We start from the raw sequence: 25,232 nt of genomic DNA on the forward strand, positions 1-25,232 counted from the left end.
TTTTGTATCCTGCAACTTTGCTGAATTCATGTATCAGTTCTAGTAGAGGTGCATACATTTTTTTGAATTAATGTTTTCATTTCTTTCAGTAAATACCCAGTAGTGGAATTACTGGATCAAATGGCATTTCTGGTTTTAATTTTTTGAGGAATCTCTGTACTGTTTTCCACAGAGGTTGAACCAGTTTGCATTCCCACCGTCAGTGCCCTAGGGTTCCTTCTCCATATCCTCCACAACACATATTTCTTGTGTTTTTGATTTTAGCTATTCTGACAGGTGTGAGGTGATACCCCATTGTGGTTTTGAAATGCATATCCTTGATGATTAGTGACATTGAGTATCTTTTCATGCACCTGTTGGCCATCTGTATGTCTCCTTTGGAGAAGGGTCTATTTAGGTCCTCTGCCCGTTTTTAATTTGGTGGTGGTGGTGTTGGGTTGTGTAAGTTCTTTATTTAATTTTTGGTTATTAACCCCCTATTGTATACATCATTTGCAAATACCCAATTTGGTATGTTGCCTTTTTGTTTTGTTGAGGTATAGAAGTGATTTTGGGGGCAGGGGTGGGTAGAGTCCCAATAGCTTAATTTTGCTTTTGTTTCCCTTTCCTGAGGAGACATAGCTAGAAAAATGTTTTTACAGCCAATGTCAAATTATTGCCTGTATTTTTTTCTTGGAGTTTTATGGTTTCAGATCTTACCTTTAGGTCTTTAAATAATTTATTTTTGTGTATGATGTGAGAAAGTGGTCCAGTTTCATTCTTTCGCATGTAGCTTACCTGTTTAACCAGCACCATTTGTTAAAAAGACTGTCTTTTCTCCATTGTTTCTTAAAAAAAAATTTTTTTTTGCACTTTTATTTATTTTTGAGAGGCAGAGCATAAGTGAGGGAGGGGCAGAGAGAAAATGAGACACAGAATCCGAAGCAGGCTCCAGGCTCCCAGCTGTCAGCCCAGAGCCCGACGTGGGTTTCAAACTCAGGAACCATGAGATCATGACCTGTGCCAAAGTCGGATGCTTAACCGACTGAGCCACCCAGGTGCCCCTGTCTTTTCCCCATTGTATATTCTCTCCTCCTTTGTCATAGATCAGTTGACCTGAAAGATGGGATTATTTCTCGGTTCTCTATTCTGTTCCATTTATTTATTTGTCCGTTTTTGTGCCAGTGCCATAGTGTTTTGATTACTATACCTTTGTAGTATAGTTTGGAATCTGGGAGTGTGCTTCTTACAGCTTTGTTCTTCTTTCTTAAGATTGCTTTGCCTATTCTGGGTATTTTGTGGTTCCATACAAATTTTAGTATTATTTTAGTTCTGTGAAAAATGGCATTTTGATAGAGATTGCATTAAATCTGTAGATTGTTATGAACATTTTAACAGTCTGTGAGCATGGAATATCTTTCCATTTCTTTGTGTCCTCTTCAGTTTCTTTCATCATTGTTTTTATAGTTTTCATTGTACAGTTTTTCACCTCCTTGGTTAAGTTTATTCCTAAGTATTTTATTATTTTGGGTGTAATTGTAAATGGGTTTTTTTTTAAGTTTCTCTTTGTAGCTGTATTTTTTTTATAGATAATTGTTTATCAAATTGATGAAATTACCTTTTATTTCTAGTTTGCTGAGAATTTTTATCAGAAAGGGATGTTGGATTTTATTAAATGCTTTTTTTTTCATCTGTTGGTCACATGATTTTTGTTTCTTTAGCCTTTTAATGTGATGGATTACATGGATTGATTTTTTTTAATGTTGAACCAGCCTTACATATCTGGGATAAATCCCTCTTCGTTGTGGTATATGATTTGTCTTGTACTTTCTGAATTCAGTGCTTTAGTATTTTATTGAGGACTTCTGTGTGTCTTCATGACAGATAGTGGTTTATAGTTTACTTGTTGTTTGTTATGTCTTTGTCTGGTTTTGGTATTAGGGTAATGCTGCCCTTATAGTATGAATAAAGAAGTATTTTCTCTTCTGTCCTCTGCAGGAGATTGGAGAGAATTGTTGTATTTTCTTCCTTAAATGTTTGGTAGAAATCACCAGTGAACCCATGTGGGCCTTGTTTTCCCTGTTTTGGAAACTTAAGAATTGACTTAATTTATGAGTTGTGAGAGTTTTTAAAATATTCTGGATATAAGTTTCTTATTAAATCTATGATTTACAAATAAGTTTTCATTAATGTTCTTTTTTTACTGCACCATCTTAGTAAGATCAGTTGTGTTGGCAGTGTTTTTTAGACCTTAGAAATCTTGAACAAAAATTTTTTTCGCATTATTCATAATAGTCAAAAAAGTGGAAATAACCCCAAAACTACTTTTAAAGCATCCATTATCTGAAGGGCAGTATGCTTTGGAGATAGACTAATTTCCTATTTTATTTGCCCACCAATAGTTCCAAATTGTTAAAATAATTAAGAATGGTAAAAATTTCAGACTAAAGGTATTTGAACGGTGGACCAAGTTGGTAGGAGCCCAAAACAGTTTTGATTTTGATTTTAAACCAGCAGAAATACTGGTCAGAACCTCTGTTTTTCCTTTCCATATATTGATATTAACAAGCACTTTTGTCTCTCGGATGACATATAGGCTGCATGGGCTGCATTTTAGAGTGGGAAGTCATGAAAATTGTTTCCTGAGCAGTGAGTGTGTCTTTACCCACCAGTAGCCAGTGCCTGAAAACAGAATTGATACTCAACTTTTTGTTCATTTCTCACAATGTCTCTAAATTTGATGAGTTTTCATCTCTTATAATTATTCTGTTCTCATTGCTTTTGTTGCAAGCACTTATTTCCTGCTATTTCAATGACTTCATAGTTGATTTTCCTACTTTCTGTTATTCCGTTTTTTTCATCTTCCACAATGCTCTAAGGATCTAAGAAGTGGTTGATCCGATGGTATTTTCTCCTTTAGTAGTTACCAAAGTCCAATTTGCAGAAGTGCCATTCAGTAACAATTTGGTCCATGCAAGAGGGGAAAAATAAGGAAAAGATATTATACGAATAAAGTTTATTCACTTGAAAAGTCTGTTTTATTCTATTATGTTGTCATGTTTGAGGAGTATATAAAGTGTCCCTTTTAAAAGTTGGAGTGGGATTAGATGGTATTTGCTAATTTAGATTTCCTTGCTTGTCAACCTGGCAATTCTTTCTAAATTTTAAATTAAAACATCTTTATTTTGGTCTCTGAAATCCAAAGGTCTTAGAATCAGTGGTCTATATAACACATGGTCCCTAATACCCTGATGATGGCACATAGTAGTTTGGTTGTGAAATATCTAATGAATTTCGTCTCTAATGCTACTCCAGTTCATTCATTGAGGCTCTGTGGAGGACTTGGTGCAGAAGGCTTGTGAGACCAAATTTGTACTAAGCTGAAGCCACATTGAGTTTGCAGTAGGGATGGGCAAGGGATGGATGAACTCTGGATCTGGCCTGTTCCTACTTATTCAGCTTTGCATCTTCTACTTTTCCATGTGTGCAAGGCTTATTCTGTACAGTTACCCTGAACAAATAATACATAGTTCCCTGAAACCATGCAGTATGCTTCTTGTAATTGAAGCATAATAGAAAAGGACACTTTTTTTTTTTTATTTTTTTTTTTAACATTCGTTTTTGAAAGGCAGAGACAGAATGCGAATGGGGGAGGGGCAGAGAGAGAGGGAGACACAGGAGCAGAAGCAGGCTCCAGGCTCTGAGCTGTCAGCACAGAGTCCAATGCGGGGCTCAAACTCATGGACCACGAGATCATGACCTGAGCCAAAGTCGGCTGCTTAACCAACTGAGCCACTCAGGCGCCGCGAAAAGGACACTTTCAACAATTATGTTGGAATGTGTTCTTATTATTTAAGTCTACATATTTAAAGGGATAGATTAATCCTTTTTCTTTTTATGCCTTGCATAGAATAAACTGCTTTAACCAATTAAAGAAGTAGGAGGAAGTGAAATAGTTTGTATATTCTGAGTAATTTTTGTATTACAGGTTGCTATAACTTGTGTGTGTATATTTCTGTGTTCAAAGAGAAAACCTTGAGCTAAGAGTTTTAATATATACTATGTTTACTATGTATATGTTTACCTGTTTCTTGCTTCACTGATGAAAAAAATCCAGATACTAGGATTTTTTTTTTTAATACCATTTACATTCTGAGAAAAATACAGAATATTTCTGGGCATTAGATCCAGGATACATTTTTTATTATTTGAAAAATCTTGTTTTTATAGTAGAGTTTTCATAATTTATTTATATATTATTTTTTTGGTGTTCTGTTCACCTTTAGGAAAGGATATAGGTTTCTCAGGAGTTTGAAATATTAAACCAGGAAAAAAAATGATTGTAAGAATTTTGTTCCTCAGTTTTTTCTAACACAAGTATTTATATACAGTTACATAGTAGATTTAATCTATATCAGATTGATTACCTAGCAGAGTATAATTACAGTATAAAGTAAAGGGACATGTGAGTAGAAAGGAACAAAAAACTATGAAAAACCTACATAGTAGAAAAATGTATGCTTGTGAGGAATGAATTGAATTCAGAATAAATTAGTAGACTGAATACAAGCATTTTGTTCCGTTACAACCGTTTTTTGTTGTTGTTGTTTTTTACTGATAGTCTACATCAGCATCAGCATCACCATTTCAGTCTACTTGGTATAGTGAATCTGAGATAACTCAGGGAGCACGCTCAAGATCACAAAACCAGCAACGGGATCATGATTCAAAAAGACCTAAACTTTCCTGTACAAACTGTGCATCTACCTCTGCTGGGAGAAATATTGGACATGGTTTAAATGCCGTATCAGGTAAGAGTTAAATTTGTGTAAGGGTTATTATATATGCATTATGGACTAAAGCCCTTTTACCAAAAACTTAGTGTTATTAAAAAGGTTCTGCATGCAAGAGTGGGTCAAAAATGTAGTGGAGATTTCAAAATCTTATTAGTGCTGAAACTAAAATTAACTCAGTTTGGATTTTCTTTCTAAATTTGATACAAATTTCCTGTACAAACAAGATTAACATATTTTGGTTAATTAGAATAGCTGATATGTTTGGTAATCAAATTGGTAAAAATGACATGTATTTTGCTGGTTATTGTATAGGAGGTCACTTTTTTTTTTTTTTAAATTGTTATACTAGGGAAGCCAAATTTACTGATACGTTAACATTCCCTAACCTAAGCGTATCTTTTATAAATGGTGAATATTGTGTTATATACTTATATTGAGAAAAAATAGAAATTCTTTGAACAAAAATAGTTGATGGTATTCTATTTGGAGTTCTATATATAAGGAATCTGAAAGCGATGATTCAATTCTAGACCTCTGTATGGCATTGGACAAGTCACTTAACCATTCTGGGATTTAGATGCCTTATCCATAAAGTTCCATGCATGGTATTTTGTACTCACAGACATACATTTATTGCACAAATTGAAAACATCTTTTCTTTTCCTTGAGGGGGCAGATGAGGCTCCCTCCTCACTTAGATTCCTCTTCAAATGAAACACTAGGAAATGCCTGAGATAGTTTTAAGGTGAGACAGAGTTTGTGATGACACAATTGGAGATAAAATTCTTGAAATGCATTTGTATTATCATTTGAATTAGTGTAAGCGATTCCTTTCTATTTTGATAGGCAGGACCGCCTGGGGAAAGACACTGCCCATCTGAAGAATATTAAGAGTAGTGTGATGGGGAAGAGCAGACTGTCCTTAACATTGTAGACAAACACCATTGTGCACAGATACTTTTGGTCTCTTCTACTCTGTGAAGGCATAGCATTAAATACCCTGGGCCATTTCCCTTAATGAGGAGGAATCAATAAGGCTATTGGGACTAGGAAAGGAAGAACCAAAATTTCAAGGTAAATAGTTAGGGGGGAAAGTTATCAGACTTATTTTTAATTTATTTTGTTAGATATGATTTCATTTAAAAATTTAGATTATGATTGCAACAGTACGTTAATTTTTACAATAAGTGAAGCAAGTGTGATGGCAATGATAATATTTCTGATAAAATATCTTCAGTGGCTATAGTAAAACATCTTCCATTTTGACATGGCTTGATTTTAATTTTGGCTGTTCTCCAATATCAGTTTCATTGACTTTTCAGGAAATTCTGCATCTTTGACCAGCTTTGCATTTTGTTCTGGAATTATTTTACATCAAGCTCACATGGTATGGTCAGGTGTTCTAGAAGGTGACTGAGACATTGGCATCATGGATGGGTGGTAAATTGTAGTGTTAGAGAAGAATATTTGAGTAGGAAACAATTTTATAAGTGATGAGTTCATTAGTGAATAATTTTATGTTTTGCTGAATTTTGCTTCTGATTGCATCTATGTAACAAATCATGGTAACCTCCCTGTATAATACCACAGAATTGTCATCAGAAATCTTGAAAGCATTTTCTGAATTAAAATTTCTTCCATTATTTTAAGAATCTTCTTGGAGGCATAATCAAGTTCCTAGATCTTCATCAATGGTACTTGGATCATTTGGGACTGACTTGATGAGAGAGAGAAGAGATTTAGAGAGAAGAACAGATTCTTCCATTAGTAATCTTATGGATTATAGCCACCGAAGTGGTGATTTCACAAATTCATCATGTATGTATAAATTGTATTATTATGTATAGCTTAATAATGTTACATTTTCCTCTGTGTATGTATTATTAAAATGACAGTACAAACGAATACATGAAGTGCATCTTACGGAGATTTCAAAATAGCTTAGTATGTTTTTATACTGTATACTAGCTTATTTATTTTTATACTTTAAAAAATAAAAAGCTTAAAATAGATGTACAGTCGTATCTGGATTCTGCCTGCTTATAATTTTCTAAAAGTATATGTTGGGGCACCTAGGTGGCTTAGTGAGTTAAGTTTCCTACTCTTGGTTTCAGCTCAGGTCATGATCTCACGGTTCGTAAGATCAAGCCCTGCATTGGGCTCTGTGCTGTCAGTTTGGAGCCTGCTTGGGATTCTCTCCTCTCTGACTCTCCCCCACTCTTTCTCTCTCAAAATAAATAAATATTGAAAAATACTTTATTAAAAACTATGTCGTAAAGTATACTAAATAATTTTAGCATACCCCAATATCATTTGCGTTATACAGTTGACCCTTGAACAATGCAGGGGTGAGGGCACTGGCCCCTATCTGCCCCTTCCTCCAGTGCAGTTGAAAATCTATGTATATATAACTTTTGACTCCCCCAAAACTTTACTACTCATACCCTACTGCTGACTGGAAGCCTTACCAAAAATGTAAGCAGTTAGATAACATATACTTGTATGTATTACATAATGAATTCTTATAATAAAGTAAGCTAGAGAAAAGAAATTATGTCATTAAAAAAATCATAATGGGTGCCTGGGTGGCTCAGTCGGTTAAGTGTCTGACTTCGGCTCAGGTCATGATCTCGCAGTTTGTGAGTTCGAGCCCCACATCGGGCACTGTGCTGACAGCTTGGAGCCTGGAGCCTGCTTCGAATTCTGTGTCTGTCTGTCTCTCTTTCTCTCTCTGTCTGCCCCTACCCGCCCTCCCCAAAATAAATAAACATTAAAAATGTTAAAAAAGAAAAGAAAAAATCGTAAGAGAAATACATATATAATGCCTACTGTATTTACCAGAAAAATCTGTGGATAAGTGGACCTATGCAGATCGAATCCATGTTGTTCAGGGATTAACTGTATAGTGTAATAACTACTTAATGGTAAATTTCTGACCTAACTAAAGCTTGAAATCAACATTTAATTTAGAATTACTTTTGTTTAACATGAATGTGCTTTTATTCATTCAGTTGAAATAAAGACCCACACTATTTCTGTCAGTGTATTAAGGTTTTCAAAATTAAATGTCATAAAATAGTAATACTAAAAAACAAAAGGTGCTTATTGAAGTTGAGAGATCTAGCAGGCAGAAGTGGAGTTTGATTTACATAGAAGAAAATACATTTGTTTGGGGCACCTACGTGGCTCAGTCAGTTAAGTGCCTGACTTGATTTTGGCTCAGGTTATGATCTCAGGGTTCTTGAGATCGAGGGCCTGTGTTGGGTTCTGTGTGGACAGCACAAAACCTGCTTGGGGCTCTGTCTGTCTCCTTCTCTCTCTGCCCCTCCCCCGCTTGTGTTTTCTCTCTCAAAATAAACTAAAAAAAAAAAAAATTGTTTTAGGTAATCTCTTCACCCATCCTGGAGCTCAGACTCACAACCCCATCAACTGAGCCAGCCAGGCATACCCTGTGTAGGTTATTTTAAATAAAGTTATTGGGGCAGTCTTTGCCTTGACCAATGATCAATGAAGACCTCTTTTTATTTGTTTGGATTTAGGCGTATGAGCTCTAGTATATAGTATCAGTGGCGTCTAGGTTTGAATGTCTAAAAGTATAGGGTAGAGTAGATTTAGCCACTAACAGTTTATCCCTTCACAAAGGTCCATGTGTTAGCACAGTATCAATCTCACTCTTTAAGCTAAGTGTGTGGTTGAGAATTCTTTATAAAGGAATGCTGTAGTATTTCTCATCTCATTTTAAGGTGTAGAACCACCACTAGTGGGCTCTATTCTGACTCCTAGCTTCTAGCAAGTGTTGAAAAATAGAGTTATGTCTGATAAGTAACAGAGATAAGAACTTGAAAGAAAAAAGATTGGAGGAATTTTTAGCTGTCAACCAAGGTTTGCCGTAAAATTTTAAGGATGATAGTATTTGTATGAAATAACTTTTATACTTCTTGCAGTGTAGGAAGAATCTCCAAAACACTGTCTTCCTAGGATTATTTTGCCATTATTTATTGTAAGAGTCCTTTACAGTGAATTCTTTGGCTCATTGAAAATTTCTTATCCATTTAGAGGCACCTGGGGGGCTCAGTCGGTTAAGCATTCGACTTTGGCTCAGATCAAGATCTCATGGTTTGTGAATTTGAGCTCCACATCATTCTCTCCGCTGTCAGCGCAGAGTCCACTTTGGATCCTCTGTCTCCCTCTCTCTCCCACACACGCTCTCTCTCAAAAATACCCCCCCCCACACACACGCACTCTCTCTCAAAAATAAACATTTAAAAATAAAATTCCTTATCCATTTAGATGTTAGATATTTACCATATCATTTTCTGATTAACAGATTCAGACTGTTATACCTTCATTAATTTAGTAGATTTAGATGTTTGTCTCATTAGCCATGATACATTTCTTTCTTTTCAGTTTGGAGTGTTGACTTAGCAGTATAAAAAGAGAAATACATTTATGTTTTTTTCTGTAATAGTAGTTAAGCTGTGTATTCATAATAATAGCAGTATTGGTTTGAATCCAGTGTTTCATTTTGCAAATATTAGTTAATAATTCTAAATTTAATACTCAAAATATTTCATGTAATTGGTTATCTTTCTTTTCTTTCAAAAATAGATATTCAAGACAGAGTTCCTTCTTCATATTCACAGGGAGCAAGACCAAAAGATAACTCAGTGAGCACTTTACAGTTGAATACATCATCCACAAACCACCAGATGCCTTCTGAACATCAGACTGTACCATGTTCTAGGGACTCTAATAGAAATTCTCTAAGGTCAAATTTTTCTCCAAGAGAATTGGAATCTCCCCAAAGCAGTACACAGCCTGGATTTTCTTATCTTTCAAATAGAGATGAAGCCTCAACCATAAGCAGTTCAGATAGGGTTGGTTCATCTCAAAGATCATTTCAAGAATCTTCTGACAACGAAGGTAGACGTTCAACCAGAAGATTGCTGTCACGTATAGCTTCTAGTATGTCATCTACCTTCTTTCCCCGAAGATCTAGTCAGGATTCCTTGAATACAAGATCATTGAGTTCTGAAAATTCCTATGTTTCTCCAAGAATCTTGACAGCTTCACAGTCTCGTAGCAATGCAGCGTCAGCTTCTGATGTTCCCGATAATAGGGCATCTGAAGCTTCTCAGGGATTTCGATTTCTTAGGCGAAGATGGGGTTTGTCATCTCTTAGCCAAAATCATAGCTCTGAGCCTGATTCAGAAAATTTTAACCAAGAATCTGAAGGTAGAAATACAGGACCATGGTTATCTTCCTCACTTAGAAATAGATGCACACCTTTGTTCTCTAGAAGGAGACGAGAGGGACGAGATGAATCTTCAAGGATACCTACCTCTGATATACCACCTAGATCTCATCATATTTTTAGAAGAGAATCAAATGAAGTGGTTCACCTTGAAGCACAGAGTGATCCCCTTGGGGCTACTGCCAACAGATCACAAGCATCTGCAGCATCGAGTAGTGCTGCTACGGGTGGCTCCACATCAGATTCAGCTCACAGTGGAAGAAATACAGGAATAACAGGGATCCTTCCTGGTTCTTTATTTCGATTCGCAGTCCCCCCAGCACTTGGAAATAATTTGACCGACAATGTCATGATCACTGTAGATATTATTCCTTCAGGTTGGAGTTCATCTGATGGAAAAAGTGATAAAACTAAAAGTGCACCTTCAAGAGACCCAGAAAAACTGCAGAAAATAAAAGAGAGGTAAATTTGAATACCTGTCATAAGTCTGTAAAGCAAGAGCAGATTAGAGGAAGAAATCTTTTTTTATTTTTGAAGGGAGAAAGCACATGAGTGGGGGAGGGGCAGAGAGAGAGAGAGGGACAGAATCTGAAGGGGGGCTCTGCAGTGAGCCTGATGTGGGACTCAAAGTTGTGAACTGTGAGATCATGACCTGAGCTGAAGTCAGATGCTCAACCAAGTGAACCACCCAGGTGCCCCAGAAATCTTTATTTCTAAAATGGCTTCTCATAACAAGAAACATACCGGAAATTTCTTTCCTTAAAATTTATACCCACTAAGATGTTAAATTCTCAGAGGTAAAGTGGATGAGAATTAGTAATGAAGATAGGCACTGGGGGTGTAGATTGCATCAAGAAATAGTCTGAAGATTATTTTTAACCAGCTTTCAATACAGCTTTTTGCATAAAAAGGCAAAAAATCTTAATGTCTCACCCTGTTCCTTGGTAGACCATTGCTAAGTAGAATTGATAAGGGACCCCAGGGGTTTATAAATTATCAAAACTATCTGTCTTACCCTTTCGTAAGATTTATTTACCATTTATTTGTATATCTCATCTCAGACTCTTCTGGAATGAGATAAAATAAAATCATTTGCACAGATTTTGTTTTTGACGTGTACATGTACACAGAATATTCTTTGTATATTGATTTGACAGAAATAGTAGTTTAAATTTAGGACTTAGAATCTTTTTATAAGCAAATACAATCTTTGTACAGTTGATTATTTAAAAATCTCTGGTAAGAGTGAAGAGATGAAAGATCAGAGATTTCAGTCCCAACTTGATTGTTTATTTTGTCATTTTAGTGTACTTAGTTTTTCCATCTATTAAAATAATTTTTATTGTAAAATGGATTAGGATAGTTCATGTAAAATATAGGAAGACAAGACTTAGGTAAAGCTAAGGTTGTGGGGTGTTTTAACTTGTTGCTTTTTCTTCTTCATAAATAACTAATGTAATGGGATTGTTGGGAAGCATAGTTTTTACTATTTTAGATTTTTTTATTTTTTTAAGAAGAAATACATTAAAATGTAACTCTCTGGGGATAAAGAGAGTCTGGGTTGTTGGATATTAGGCTACTACATTCCCTTTTTTCTTTATGTAGGACAAATTGTAGCATGGGACTATTCTCTTCTCACATTTGAAGTTTGCTATTTTTCCTTTCTTGATAAAAGATACCCTGGTAGTCTTAGCTTTAATGTCATAGTAACTCCCTCTGATTATAAGCAGTCTGCTGATAAATGTAGTAACTATTATATTTCCTGTGTTCAAAGTTAGGTTAATTTGAGGGCAGTGGTTCAACAGAGGGCAAAGCATTAGTTTGGTAATTTCCAAAGAGAAACAAATTAAGCCAGCACCACCGTGTCTGGTTAGATTATAAAGCAGTATTTGTTGGTTATTTTGTCATAGAAATAGTGTGTGGGTATTCCTTCATTATATATTTTTTGCTAATATGTGATTTCAAGACACTCCACAAGTAAATTAATACAAGTCTAAAAAATTGAAACTCTTAAGTAAAAATAATTGAAAGTATAAGCCAGAGAAAGTTAAATCTGAAGGTAAAACATAAATATTTATGCTTGAGGTTATATCTCTGGCTTAACCAGACCATGATAATCACCTAACAGTTGTACATCTAATCCTCTTTCCATACATCTTTTTGCTGAATTCATTAGGAACCTGTATCATCCAGGTTGTATTTTAGTAACAGTTTAGCATTCAGTTGTAATTTACTGAGTTACTTCTTTCATGCCAGCAATGGACTAAGGCAATAAGCACTTTAACAAACATTAAATATTTGTAAAATATATATATAAATGGCTATCATTCTGCATTTAAATTAAGCAGTACATGTGGGCCTGTTAGAGGACATAGGTTAATGAAAACTGCTTCACACTTTAAAAGCCTACTCTGTTGAAATGAGGATGATTAAATAAATAACATTGCTAGGGGTGGGGGAAATGAATAAAAGTCTTTGTTCTTTTACTGTGATTTAGCACAAAAAGTTTATCAGTTTAACCCTATGTGGTTCTGATAGCATGTAAGTGAAAAAACACAAGCCCGGATTTAATTTTTTGAAGTTGTCCTAAATGTTTTTTCGGAGATGGGGGAGGAAAGTGCTAAGTATGTAAGTACATTACCTTTATACCATTGGAACTGAAGTAGTCTACGACACTGTAGAAATTAAAATTTCTTGGGATATTTGTAAAGTGATTGTGAAAAATAAGGTGTGATACGAAATAAGTGTGATATCAAAGACAAAATTACTTAAAGCCTTTGAAGGTAAATAATAGGATATCCTGTTTCATTTACCTTTAAAACAGTTATTGTCATTTTCATTCTCATTGAATTGGTTTTTAATGGTGGTTGGAGCTTTTTATGGTTGTTTGCTTTTTTTCTACTTAGAACATGAATAGAAATAACAAAAATATTGTTTGAGATTATGTATGATTTGAAATGACCAACCAGGATAAGTTTTGATAGCTGTATTTACAAGATGTTCCTTCTTTTCTAGCCTCCTTTTAGAGGACTCTGAAGAAGAAGAAGGTGACTTATGTAGAATTTGTCAGATGGCAGCTGCATCATCATCTAACTTGCTGATAGAGCCGTGCAAGTGCACAGGAAGCTTGCAGTATGTTCACCAAGATTGTATGAAAAAGTGGTTACAGGCCAAAATTAACTCTGGTAAGATTTGCCTTTTTGTGTGTTTTGTTTTTGCAGTCTTTCCAAGAGATGCACGTACATATACGTTTTAGTTACCAAATCTGATTATAATTTACTGATTGTCAAATTTATACTCTTATCAAAAGTATGGTAATTAATTTTTGAAGCAAAAGCATTAATGAACTTCATTAATCTTGCTTCAAAATTTAATGTATTGTACTGTGTTTTTTTTTTTTTAAATATTACTTCTTTTGGGGCGCCTGGGTGTCTCAGTCGATGAAGTGTCTGACTTGGGCTCATATCATGATCTCAGTTTGTGAGTTTGAGCTCTGTGTCCGGCTCTGTGCTGACAGCTTAGAGCCTGGAGCCTGCTTCAGATTCTGTGTTTCTCTCTCTCTCTCTCTCTCTCTCTCTCTGCCCCTCCCCCGCTCGCACGCTCTCTCTCTCTCTCTCTCTCTCTCTCAAAAGTAAATAAACATAAATAAATAATTAATTTTTGAGAGAGAGAGAGAGAGTGCAAGCTGGAGAGGGGCAGAGGGAGAGGGAGACAGAGAATCAGAAGCAGGCTCTAGCCTCTGAGCTGTCAGTGCAGAGCCCGATGCAGAGCTCAAACTCAAAACCATGAAATCTTGACCTGAGCTGAAATCAAGAGTCAGACACTTAACTGACTGAGCCACCTAGGCACCCCTCTTTTTTTAATGTTTATTTATTTATTTTGAGAGAGTGAAATTTAATTTTAAAGTTGAGAGAAATTTGTTAGACCATGAGTACCAGAGGATATAAGTAAAAATGACTCCTAAGGTAAGAAGGGTGGGAAATTAGATGAGATTAGTAAATGTGCACAATTTTAAAAAATTTGTTTGTTTTGAGAGAGAGAGCAAGCAGGGGAGGGGCAGAGAGAGAGAGAGAGAGAGGGAGGGAGACACAGCATCCCAAGCAGGCCCTATGCTGTCAGCACAGAGCCCCACACGGGCCTGAACCGTCAGATCATGAGCTGATAAGAAGAGCCAGATGCTTGACTGACTGAGCCACCCAGGCGCACCAGTGTATGCCATTGTATGAGATTGATGGTCTAATAATAGTTGGTGACAGGAAAATAATTTGTGAGGTAGGATGGCATTAATACTGATTTTTTTTTTTTTAACATTTATTTATTTTTGAGAGACAGAGCATGAGCAGGGGAGGGGCAGAGAGAGGGAGGCACAGAATCAGAAGCAGGTTCTAGGCTCCGAGCTGTCAGCACAGAGCCCAATGTGGGACTCAAATCCACGAACCGCGAGATCATGACCTGAGGCGAAGTCGGACGCTCAACCGACTGAGCCACCCCGGTGCCCCGTTAATACTGATTTTAATCATCATTTTGGAAGACTTGGGTAACCTGTTCAAGCTGGAGATTATGAGGCTCCTGGGAAAAATTTGTTTGTAGCTAGGTAACCAAGGCCTCCTTTGGGGTAGGGAGGTTATGTTTTCTTTTAAACTAGCCTGATCCCAGTGCTGTGGGGGAAGACCCATCTCACCTGTTGCAGCTTCTTAGCTGTATGGTGGTATGATAGCTTCTTGGCTTTATCATGTCCTGGGCCGTTATCAAGATTAAATGAATGTTCAGCATGGTAGCATTTGTTCTTGACACTTAGTAAGGGCCCAGCAATGTTAGTCATTACCAAAATGAGAAACAAGTTGACTCACCTTCTAATACATTTGCAGTTAGACATTTAGCGTTGTGTAGGCAGGAAAACAGTTGATACAGTGTGTTAAGAACATTGTTAGGCCTAGATTGGAATAATGGCACTAAAACTTAACTGAAGGATCTTGAGTAAGTTTTTTTTAACATTGGTTCTCAACCTTGGCTGCTGATCAAAATTATCCCTTAGAGTTTTAAAAAACATTGATGCCTTAGATCTACTTTTGAATGTTCTTAAGTAGGTCTGGGATTGGGCCTCAGATCCATTATGAGTAAAAGTGAGTAATTCTTACCACATAAGGTTGTTGTGAAGGTCAAATGAGATGACGTTTATAAATAGTTTCTTACAGTACTGGGCATGTGGTAAATACTCAATTAGATGGGTGTTACCAGGTTATTAATAAGCTTTCTAAGATATGATCAGATGAATATAAAGATCTCAAGAACTGAACCTTCTTGATAAATTTTCACAAAGGCTTTCTCATACTTACGTAAAGACCCCATCTAGTAGAAGATTCATTCTGGTAGAGATTGATTTTAAACATTTATTAAGCAGCTGCCACGTATGGACTGTTAAACTCTCAGGGTATGCGAAAATGAATAAAGCAAGTCTAGTACAAGTTGAGGCGAATGCAGTCAGGGCAGTCAGGGCCTACTGAATGAGGTGGGGTCTTAATGGAAAGAGCCCTAGATTAAACATGTAGGGATAAATGGGCTTTTCTGAGCTGTATATGATCTACTGAACGTTGTTCTATAAGTCACTTAATTCCTAGAAGAAAAAACATGAAGCACTAAAACGTGAAAGAATTTGTACTAAATGATCTCAGAGGCCCGTATTTTATAATCACACTTCTGCTTCTGAATCAGAGAATAGTTCTAAGAAATGTCTGATAAATGTAGGGCGCCTGGGTGGCTCAGTAGGTTAAGTGTCCAGCTTCGGTTCAGGTCAGGATCTCACCATTCGTGAGTTCGAGCTCCACCTCAGGCTCTGTGCTGACAGCTCAGAGCCTGGAGCCTGTTTCAGATTCTGTGTCTCCCTCTTTGTCTGTCTGTCTGTCTGTCTCTCTCGCTCTCAAAAATAAACATTAAAAATTTTAAAAACAAATGTCTGATAAATCTCTTTCACGTTCTGTGTTTTCCATCAGTCATAGTATGGACTTATCCTGAATTTAGTTCAGTGGTACAATATTAATTGTCTTTAATTAAAATATTCCAGATGCATTTTAATTTCAGTATCTCTATGTATGTTAGACTCCTAAAACAGCAACAACAGCTTGGTTTTAATCATATACTGGAAATATAGTGACTATCTTAATGTAATTTGACTACAGGACATTTTGAGACAACAGAGAACATACTACCTTAGAATAGCACTCACTTTTTGTTCCAACTATTTTCAAAAGAAAATGCATATAAATTACTGCTGTCTTAGACTTTATGCCAGATTTTACTGTTTAAGAGCTTTAAGAGCTTGAAGGCAGAGGTTACTACTTTTCTTTTTCCTTCTAAATCTTGGCATATAACAGTCAACAAATGTTAATTGAATCTAAACTTCTACCCTGTTAATCACATGACTTCTCTGCTTTTAGGATATGTGTGTGTGTATATATATATATACACATTTTTTTTTTTTAGGATATATATACATATATATACACACACTTTTAGGATATATATATATATGTATATGTATATTTTAGTTTAAAGCTGTCTAAAAATAAGCATGGGGGAAAATGGCTATATGTTTAATTAGACAAAATTACCAATGATTTAATTGGAGCCAGAAGCTTAGGAGTAACCAGTAACTGCATATTGGACAGAAAGAACTGTTTTTCCTTCTGTGATAAAATATATATAGAGTAAAATTTCCCTTTTGACCGTTATTACATGTGTAATTCAGTGTCATTGAGTATGTTCAGAATGTTGTGTGACCATCACCACTATCTACTTCCAAAATTTTATTATCACCCCAAAACAAAAACTCTTCATCCATTAAGCAGCAGCTCCCACCTCCCTTTCTCCTGAATCCCTGGTAACTTATTTATTTTCATCCATGTTGTAGCATGTATCAAGACTTTGTTCCTTTTATGACTGAATGGAACTGTTTTTACCTAGACAAAGGTGGATTCCTTTTGTTCCCTCCTAGCTTACGGGGAATGCACATTTCTTAGAGGACAAAACGTCTTAGGTATATATTGTCACATCAGAGATACTGGCCTGGATATAGGTAACTAGTTGTTTGGGATACTACATTATTTAACATTGTTTTCATGGCATCGTGCCAAGGTACTTAAATAAGAAGCGGGAAGTACAGATGATGTTCCATTGTCAGCTTCCCACCATCAAGGATGGGGTAGCATGCATTTCTGGAAGGAAAAAAACAGACACCTAAATAATGGGCATAAGCTTAGGACCTGACAAGCACGTTAGTGTTAACCAGTTGTTATTTTAGGAGACCTTACCGGGTTTATGGCAGTAATGCAATCTTCCTTCCTTTCCCCCCTTTGATTCTCTATATTCTAAGCTTAAAACTTTACAAGGAATAGTATTTTGTGGAGACATAGCAAACTAAGTTTTCCTTTTAATTTTACCAGGTTCTTCATTAGAGGCTGTAACCACCTGTGAACTCTGTAAAGAGAAGTTGCAGCTTAACCTGGAGGATTTTGATATTCATGAACTACATAGAGCTCATGCAAATGAACAAGTTAGTATATTTTGCCTAATTTGGTAAGTGTCTGTTCTATGCTTAAAGGACAACTCTTGAAGAAAAGATTAAATCATGGTCAGAAAACCTGCATTAAAATAATAATAATAATAATGTTTTTAATATAATTCTGTTACCACATTAGGTATTATATGATTCTATAATTTTTCATTTTCCCCCTAACTTTTTAAAGCACAAGGCACATAACAAAGTCACAAATTTTAAGTGTAAGGTAAAATTCATCATATGCTTCCTAGATAAACCTAAAAATAAGGAAAGCTTAGGAAATGGGTCCCAAAGTAGGCATGCCAACCTTCTCTCCCCAGAGCTGTCTCAATTGTGAATGCCTCTGAGTACTGGAAAATAATTGAAACACCAAACCCCAGATCTGCATCCTGTTTTTTGTTTTTGTTTTTTTTTTATGTTAGGAATAATTTTTTATGTGCCTATATAATCCCCTGTTCTTCCTCATGTCTGATTCCCTCTACCCTCTCCATTCCGCTTCCATCTATATGTTGAACGAGTTATCTTATGTGAAATCATTTATTCCAAGTTCACATTGTTTTTCTTTCCTTTAGTATTTGTATCACTACAAATACATGTCAGGATTTCTCTGATGATACTAAAATTTTATTTCATGTATTATCCTCTCATGTCTCAGATTTTTTTGGTATGTATTGATCTCTCCTTCCCTTCTCCCCCCATTGATTGGATCACTAATTTTTCTTGAAATTTAGAGCTCAGTATTTTTTCCTTTTTAAAGGAAAATTCAGGTGGGAGATGTTGAAAGATTATGAGGATAACTCTAGGGCCATACTATCCAAATGTGCTTATTAGCATATTTGTGATAAAAAGAGAGGTGATGGTGACAGAATGCATGAATGCTTGAAAAACACCTTTTAAATGAAGTGTTGGGACACTTTTCTCCCTTTTTTATTAAAGTGAAGTTTATGTAATGTAACCATTTTAAGGTGAACAGTTATTGGTACTAGTACACTTGAGCACTACACAACCATTACCTCTCTCTAGTTCCAGGACATTTTCATCTCTTCAAAATAAAATCCTGTACCCATTAAGTAGGGGATCCCTATTTCCCCCTTCTCCCATCCCCTGGCAGCCACCAATCTGTGTTCTATTTGACTTTGTCTATTCTGGATATTTCATATAAATTGAAACATGCAATATATGATCTTTTGTGGACACTCTTTTTAAATGTGCAAATATAGATACCCTTTGAAAATCTGATTAAAACCAAGGAACACTCTTTACAAAATATACATAGACACAAAATCTGCATATAATTTAAGGGACTCCCAGATCTCTTGAAGCTAATTGCCTAGATCCAGGTTAAGAATCACTGATCTAAGGAATGAAAAAAATTAGTTGATATAGTACAGATGCTACTCTAATACTGGTTATTGTTTTATTCCTTAATGAAGCCAGTTGTCCAAAAGGAGTACCACTTTCAATAAGGAATTGTCTTAAATTCTTAAGGAGTCTCTCTAGACAGCTAGAGTTTTAAGTTTTTAAGTTTTTTTTAAGTTTTTTTTTAACGTTTATTTTTGAGACAGAGACAGAGCATGAATGGGGGAGGGTCAGAGAGAGAGAGAGAGACACAGAATCTGAAACAGGCTCCAGGCTCTGAGCTGTCAGCACAAAGCCCGATGCGGGGCTTGAACTCACGGACTGCGAGATCATGACCTGAGCCGAAGTCAGCTGCTTAACTGACTGAGCCACCCAGGCGCCCCCTTAAATTTTTTTTAAATGTTTTATTATTTATTTTTGAGAGAGGGAGAGACACAGCGCAAGTGGAGGAGGGGCAGGGAGAGAGGGAGACAGAATCCAAAACAGACTCCAGGCTCTAGGCTGTCAGCACAGAGCCCGACCAGGGGCTCAAACTCACAAGCCGTGAGGTCATGACTTGAGCTGAAGTGATATGCTTAACCACCTGAGCCACCCAGGCGTCCCTAGACAGTGGTATTTTAAAGAACAAGAAGAAAGAGTATGGAAAGATGCAAAGAAATTTTTATTTTTTTCCTCAAAATCAGAGTAGGTTTCAAAGAATGGTTTTCTTCCATTCTTTCTGTAGGTACTCCATCATGTCTCTTGAAGGTGGTTCTTTGGCTTTTCAGTACAGCCAAAAGTATTTTTATTGTTCTTCAAGGATTTTAATGACCCACCTCTTAAATAATTGAGAGGCATTGAGAAATATTAGGTGGAAAATGACAGTCTTGATGAAGCTTTCTGGCTTTAACATCTTTGTTCTTGGTGAATCATGGATTTTAGTGGTCTGACAGATACCCTCATTTTAAATGATTAGTTTATAATACATTTTAATCTTCTGGATGCATGATTTTCTTTTAAGTTAAAAACAAAGTTAATGAAGTGAAGCATTTAGAGAAACTTTTAATTTCAAATTTGTTGAGTATTCTGAAGAATCTATAACCAGTTACTTGCTGAAGTTGCCACTAAGAACATAGATTTCTTAAGTTATCAAAATATGGTACAATTTAGAGATCACTGTGTAACAGTTACAGAAGAGATTAGATTTTTTAATAGCACTATATTCATGATTTGTTTTCTTAGCTTCAAAACCAACAGAACAGCATTGAACCAAAGATCTATTTTTACCCATTGCAAATTTCTATGTGAATGATATGAGGAAGTTACTTTACTACCTTTTTTTAGTTCATTTTTATATTTAGTGTTGCCTTTAATTAAATTACATGAACAACCTGTCAGAATAGGATTTTAGTCACATAATGTATTGATTTTTGCTGTAGATGAAATGGTAATTTTTAAGCAAATAGTTACAGCTATCTGTGTAATGAAATCAGTTTTCAGCTTTATGTAGAACCAGAAATGGTAATTTTTAAGCAAATAGTTACAGCTATCTGTGTAATGAAATCAGTTTTCAGCTTTATGTAGAACCAGAGCATTCATTCCACCATCAAATGATTTTTCCCACTTTTATATAAATCATTACATAAAGGAAGATTATATGAGAATGAAAAGGTTATTCATACACCTATTTGAATACATTATATGGCAATTAGTGAACTTTTATGAAACTATGAAAGACAGCTCTTTCTTTTTCAATAATTGGCATTATACTCTTCCTAGGAGCTGGATGTAAATACATTTCCTCTAGTTTATCGGTATGCTATAAGTATCAATCTCAATTCTAATTTTTCATTCTTCATTTTTTTTTTTCTCGCTTGCTTTCCTGTTGAAGGCTGAGTATGAGTTTATCAGCTCTGGTCTCTACCTAGTTGTGTTATTGCACTTGTGCGAACAAAGCTTTTCTGATATGATGGGAAATACAAATGAACCAAGCACACGTGTCCGAGTAAGTAATATTGGAGTTGGGGGAGCAGGGAGGGTGTGATGCAGCAAGTGTTCGCTTTGGAAAGCAGATTGTCTTACATGTTTACATTTAGTTTTCTTTCGGGAGCTCTTATATTAAAATGTGCCTTGAAAATAAAGATAATGTAGATTTAATGGGAATTGCTTTCTTCCTTCTTTATCAAGCAGGCTAATTTTTTCAAAAAGCTATTTTTAAACAAGTAATTTTCTAGCTCTTGAAGGTAATTGGAATATATTTTAGTGAAAAACAGGGATGGAATTGAAAATTCCTAGGGAAAATGCTCTTTTTCATTTGGGAGGGAAAAAAACAACTCATTATTAAATTGAACTCCAAAAACCAAAAGAGTATGGGAAATTAACTTCAATTTCATTTGTTACTATCCTGTAAAAGATTAGCAGTGTACTAATTTTTAAGTATTCATATTACTAGAAACTACTTAAGATATGGACTATTGTGTGTTTACTCTGTACACTCTTACCTTAATGTTAACACTTGAGCTAGCTGTCTCTTAGGTGCTTATGAGTATAGGATGCTACTTACCTCAGTGTACCATAGGAAATTTATACTCTCTGCCTCGCCCAATTTGTGTGGCAGGGGCTAGGGCCTGCATCAGTACTGTAGTATTGTGAACACTTCATATCTTGAAATGTGTTCATAAACATATACTTCAGACTATTTTTTAAATATTCACTTTGTTAAAAATGGAGCCAAATTTCTGGTGAGGTGTAATGTTTTTGTTTTATCTTGAAAATTACCAAATAACCAAATAATCAAAGTTACCAAATATATATAGTTTGGAAATTGGTAAAACATTTTTCTGTAATCCTCATGTGAACATTCCTGTAAGCCATTTGATAGATTATTATCATTGAGAGAAAAGAGAATGAACTATCGAGCATTTATAATTTGAGCGAAGATCTCTGGACTTTTAAGTACTTTAGAAATCGTAGTACCTAAATATAGTAGATGCCATAAGATGATTTCCTAAAAGGTAACTTATCTTTTCAAAATGAATAAACCTTTATATAAAGCATATAATTCATGCCTTTGTAAAAGGTACAAATTATTAAAGTGGAAGTCATTTTCACAAATTTTTTTTAAGTATCGAAATAAATGTAATACATCTGGAGCTATCAAATTTAGATGGAAGATAAAATTGTTCCTGTTTTGTTTTTTTGACCCCTAAGAGTGTTCATTTGTGTCCACATTGTAATGGTTTTAATTTTTTCTCCATAATTTTTTGAAGTGTTGTATTTATGCAAGACAGAAATGCCATTAGATAAAATTATTTTATTATAGCAGCTTTCAGTTTTTACATGATTCATGATTTCTACATGACCATTTATATAATGGTGATTATATACAACAGTTAAAAAATATTTTAAGCTTGTAATTTTTGATGTGGGGGTAGAAAGACCCCTATTTTAAAGGCTTAAATGGTGTTTGACTTTTTAAAGTAGAAATGAATCTCCTATACTGATTCTCTTTTTAGATCAATTTGCAACATTTAAACTACTATATTTCTTTCTGCATTGTTTCTAGTTTATTAACCTTGCAAGAACTCTTCAGGCACATATGGAAGATCTCGAAAGTAGGTGGAATTTCCCCTTCCCAGACTTGTTGAATTTCTTTTGCAAATTAAATCCACAGACCAAAACCTTACTGTATACGCTTTCTACCAAATTAGAGCTTCATTTATAGGCGTAGTAATACCATAATAACTGATTTGGGAAAGATGGGTTGGGCAACTGACCTTTTTCAAAGCATATTTTTAAAAAATAACAATTTTAAGGTACAGAAGGATATATTTTAACTAGTGTTTTATTTAAAATTTTTATTTTTGATCGCCTTAATTTTAATCAAAAAGAAAACTTCTGGTCAAACCACACTTCTAAATCTGTTAGGTGTGTGTGTGTGAGAGAGAGAGAGAAATTTTGTTATTCATCTTTGTTAGATCATTAAAAGTTTTCCCTGGGTTTGTGTATAGTTCTAGGAAAATAGGGGTGAAAGATTCCTAGTTCTGAGTCCGTAACAGAAGCCATAGTTTTTTTTTTGCTCCTTGTTCAGGTCCTCATGGACCTTTAATAGGCAGCCAGCTCCGACAGCAACTCCAATCTCTTAAGATCACGTTCCAGCATTAGGACTTCTGCCTGGGCTCCTATGTGAAGGCACTTAATGCCCAAATCTTTACAGGCATCTGCACAGCTTAACCTCAAAGTCCTACAACCTCCAGGGTGCTTCGTACCAGGTGGGCACAGATATTGGTGGCTCTGAAACAGTTCCTGGGAATTCAAGATTACCCTACCTATTGTACTTTTTCACCCAAAGCAACTGGCTCCCCACGATCAGATTCCATTACACTCTTTGAAGTGTTTTAAAATATATATTCTCCACTTGATTATTCTCTGTACTCATCTTCAAAACACTTGTGGAGTGTTACCTGTAGTGTGCGTGTTTTTTTACCCTTTGAAGTAAAGTTTGAGAAGGACTTGGTCTTCATGAGAGCCTTTTAATTCCTAGAATATTCTAAGACATGGGTTGTTGTCATTAAGTTTGTACTATTTTTAAGTTTTGAAAGGATTAGAGGTACAACCAGATGCCTTTTCACAGTTTAGTATGTGTGAAAATGGTATATAAAGGAGTCTGGTATATAAAGTGGGAATTCATTTGGTGTACATCTTTTTTTTTCTTTTATATAAACTTCTTCACATCCCTTATGTTACCTAACACAAAGATCTTTTTTAGCAAATTATAATTCATACTTTGCCAGATGTGATGGTAGTAATTTGTTTTAGATGATAGTAATATTTTCCCCAGATTGCTTTACTTTTTTTTAAACTAACATTTAGTAGTTTCCTGAACATAGCAATGTCTACTGCCAACATGTAAGAAAGACGGAGGTGAAATATACCCAGATTCAGCTGAGAGTAAAAGCTGTTGTGGGTGCTACAAGCTTACTCCTAAGTACCAGAATATTAATGTATTCTAAAAGTTGGTTCTCACTGAATTTTCTTCTCTTGTGGAGTTAATTGAAGAGAAAACATGAGAAGTTCTCTGAAAAACTGTTTTATTTCTTAGTTTGATATTTCTCCATAATATAGCATAAAACTTAACCATAGGATTTACTCATTCATGAGCCAAGTATATGCTTGCTATCATTTACTAAAAATGGATTGAAGATTTCTGCAAGATAAATTGAAATATGAAAACTTAAGTTTCATCCATACATGTAGGATGTTTTTGTTGATTCCATTTGTTGGGTGCTCTTAAATATTGAGTCTAATATTAATACAAGAAGAGTATACATTTAACCTTTCTGCCCTTGATAATAGGGGAAATGCTGATTGGGTGTTTATTTTAGTGAATTCCATTTTCCTCAACACGTAACAGTTTAGAGAATCCATAGTTTTATACTTAGGTCCCTCCTATAGACATTCCAGGATGTTTATTTTAAACTTCTGAGCTACTACAGTGGCTCTTAAATTGAGGTCAGAAATGTCACAAACATGATGTTTCTGACAATGTAGAGGCATAGGAATAATCTCAAAAGTTTTTTACTAAATCCAATTGTTTTAACTTAGGCTGTGTCTATATAAAAGCTTTTTGGACTAAATAGAGCTTTTTCTTGGCATTGTATAGACATAGCTTTGATGTAAATTGCAAGAATACCCATAACCTATTCTGTATACATTTTTTTTCATTCTCATCGGATGCATCAAACATGCAGCGGTAATAAACCAGATTCTACTCAGGTGTGTGAGAGCACTTGCCTTAAGTTCATTTTTTTCTCTAGTGTCTAAATCATTAGCTACTGTGAACACAGACTGATCTCAGAAGCTTTTTAGAAGACGTTCTTGAAGCACATTTTTAAGCATTCTCATTTTTATAAAAACTAACATAAAAAGATGGGGTGGGAGCATTATGGATGGGCATCACCCACAGTCAAACCACCCCTAACCCTGTCATAACTTATCATTTTGACCAAACAGAATACTAAATTGGGTTTTTTTATTTTACAAGTCATTGCTGTTCTGGCTTCATATTTACACATCCATTCTCATCCCCCTTAAAATCATTCTTGATCATCCTGTTTTCTTTCAACAGCTTCAGAGGATGATTCCGAAGAAGATGGAGACCATAACAGAACATTTGATATTGCCTAACTTCATATAAGACAAATGGATGATCTGTGAACAAGTGTTTATTAAAACTGGCAATTACGTATGATTTAATTTTGTGGGGAATGCCTATTGGAGATACATATATATATATATATATATATATATA

General features: G+C 35.2%; 1 protein-coding gene across 14 annotated transcripts in view; it reads left to right on the forward strand.

Moving 5' to 3' along the window:
• MARCHF7 (membrane associated ring-CH-type finger 7) overlaps positions 1-25,177 on the forward strand; it is a 58,963-nt gene extending 33,786 nt beyond the window's left edge. For 3 of the 14 annotated variants that reach the window (XM_042994525.1, XM_042994524.1, XM_042994523.1), the window contains exons 3-10: positions 4,601-4,790; positions 6,098-6,184; positions 6,426-6,593; positions 9,384-10,491; positions 13,045-13,214; positions 17,469-17,578; positions 20,814-20,927; positions 22,488-25,177. In XM_042994525.1, the coding sequence (XP_042850459.1) occupies positions 4,601-4,790; positions 6,098-6,184; positions 6,426-6,593; positions 9,384-10,491; positions 13,045-13,214; positions 17,469-17,578; positions 20,814-20,927; positions 22,488-22,646 (2,106 nt within the window). In that variant the 3' untranslated portion in view covers positions 22,647-25,177. Of the gene's footprint in view, positions 1-4,600; positions 4,791-5,444; positions 5,521-5,621; positions 5,850-6,097; positions 6,185-6,425; positions 6,594-9,383; positions 10,492-13,044; positions 13,215-17,468; positions 17,602-20,813; positions 20,928-22,487 lie in introns of those variants that run through there. The other 11 variants (XR_006220732.1, XM_042994526.1, XM_042994527.1 and 8 more) reach the window with 11 other exon arrangements.
• The last annotated feature ends 55 nt before the right edge of the window (positions 25,178-25,232 follow it).

Source organism: Panthera tigris, chromosome C1, assembly GCF_018350195.1.
Source record: "Panthera tigris isolate Pti1 chromosome C1, P.tigris_Pti1_mat1.1, whole genome shotgun sequence".
Classification (NCBI taxonomy): Eukaryota; Metazoa; Chordata; class Mammalia; order Carnivora; family Felidae; genus Panthera; species Panthera tigris.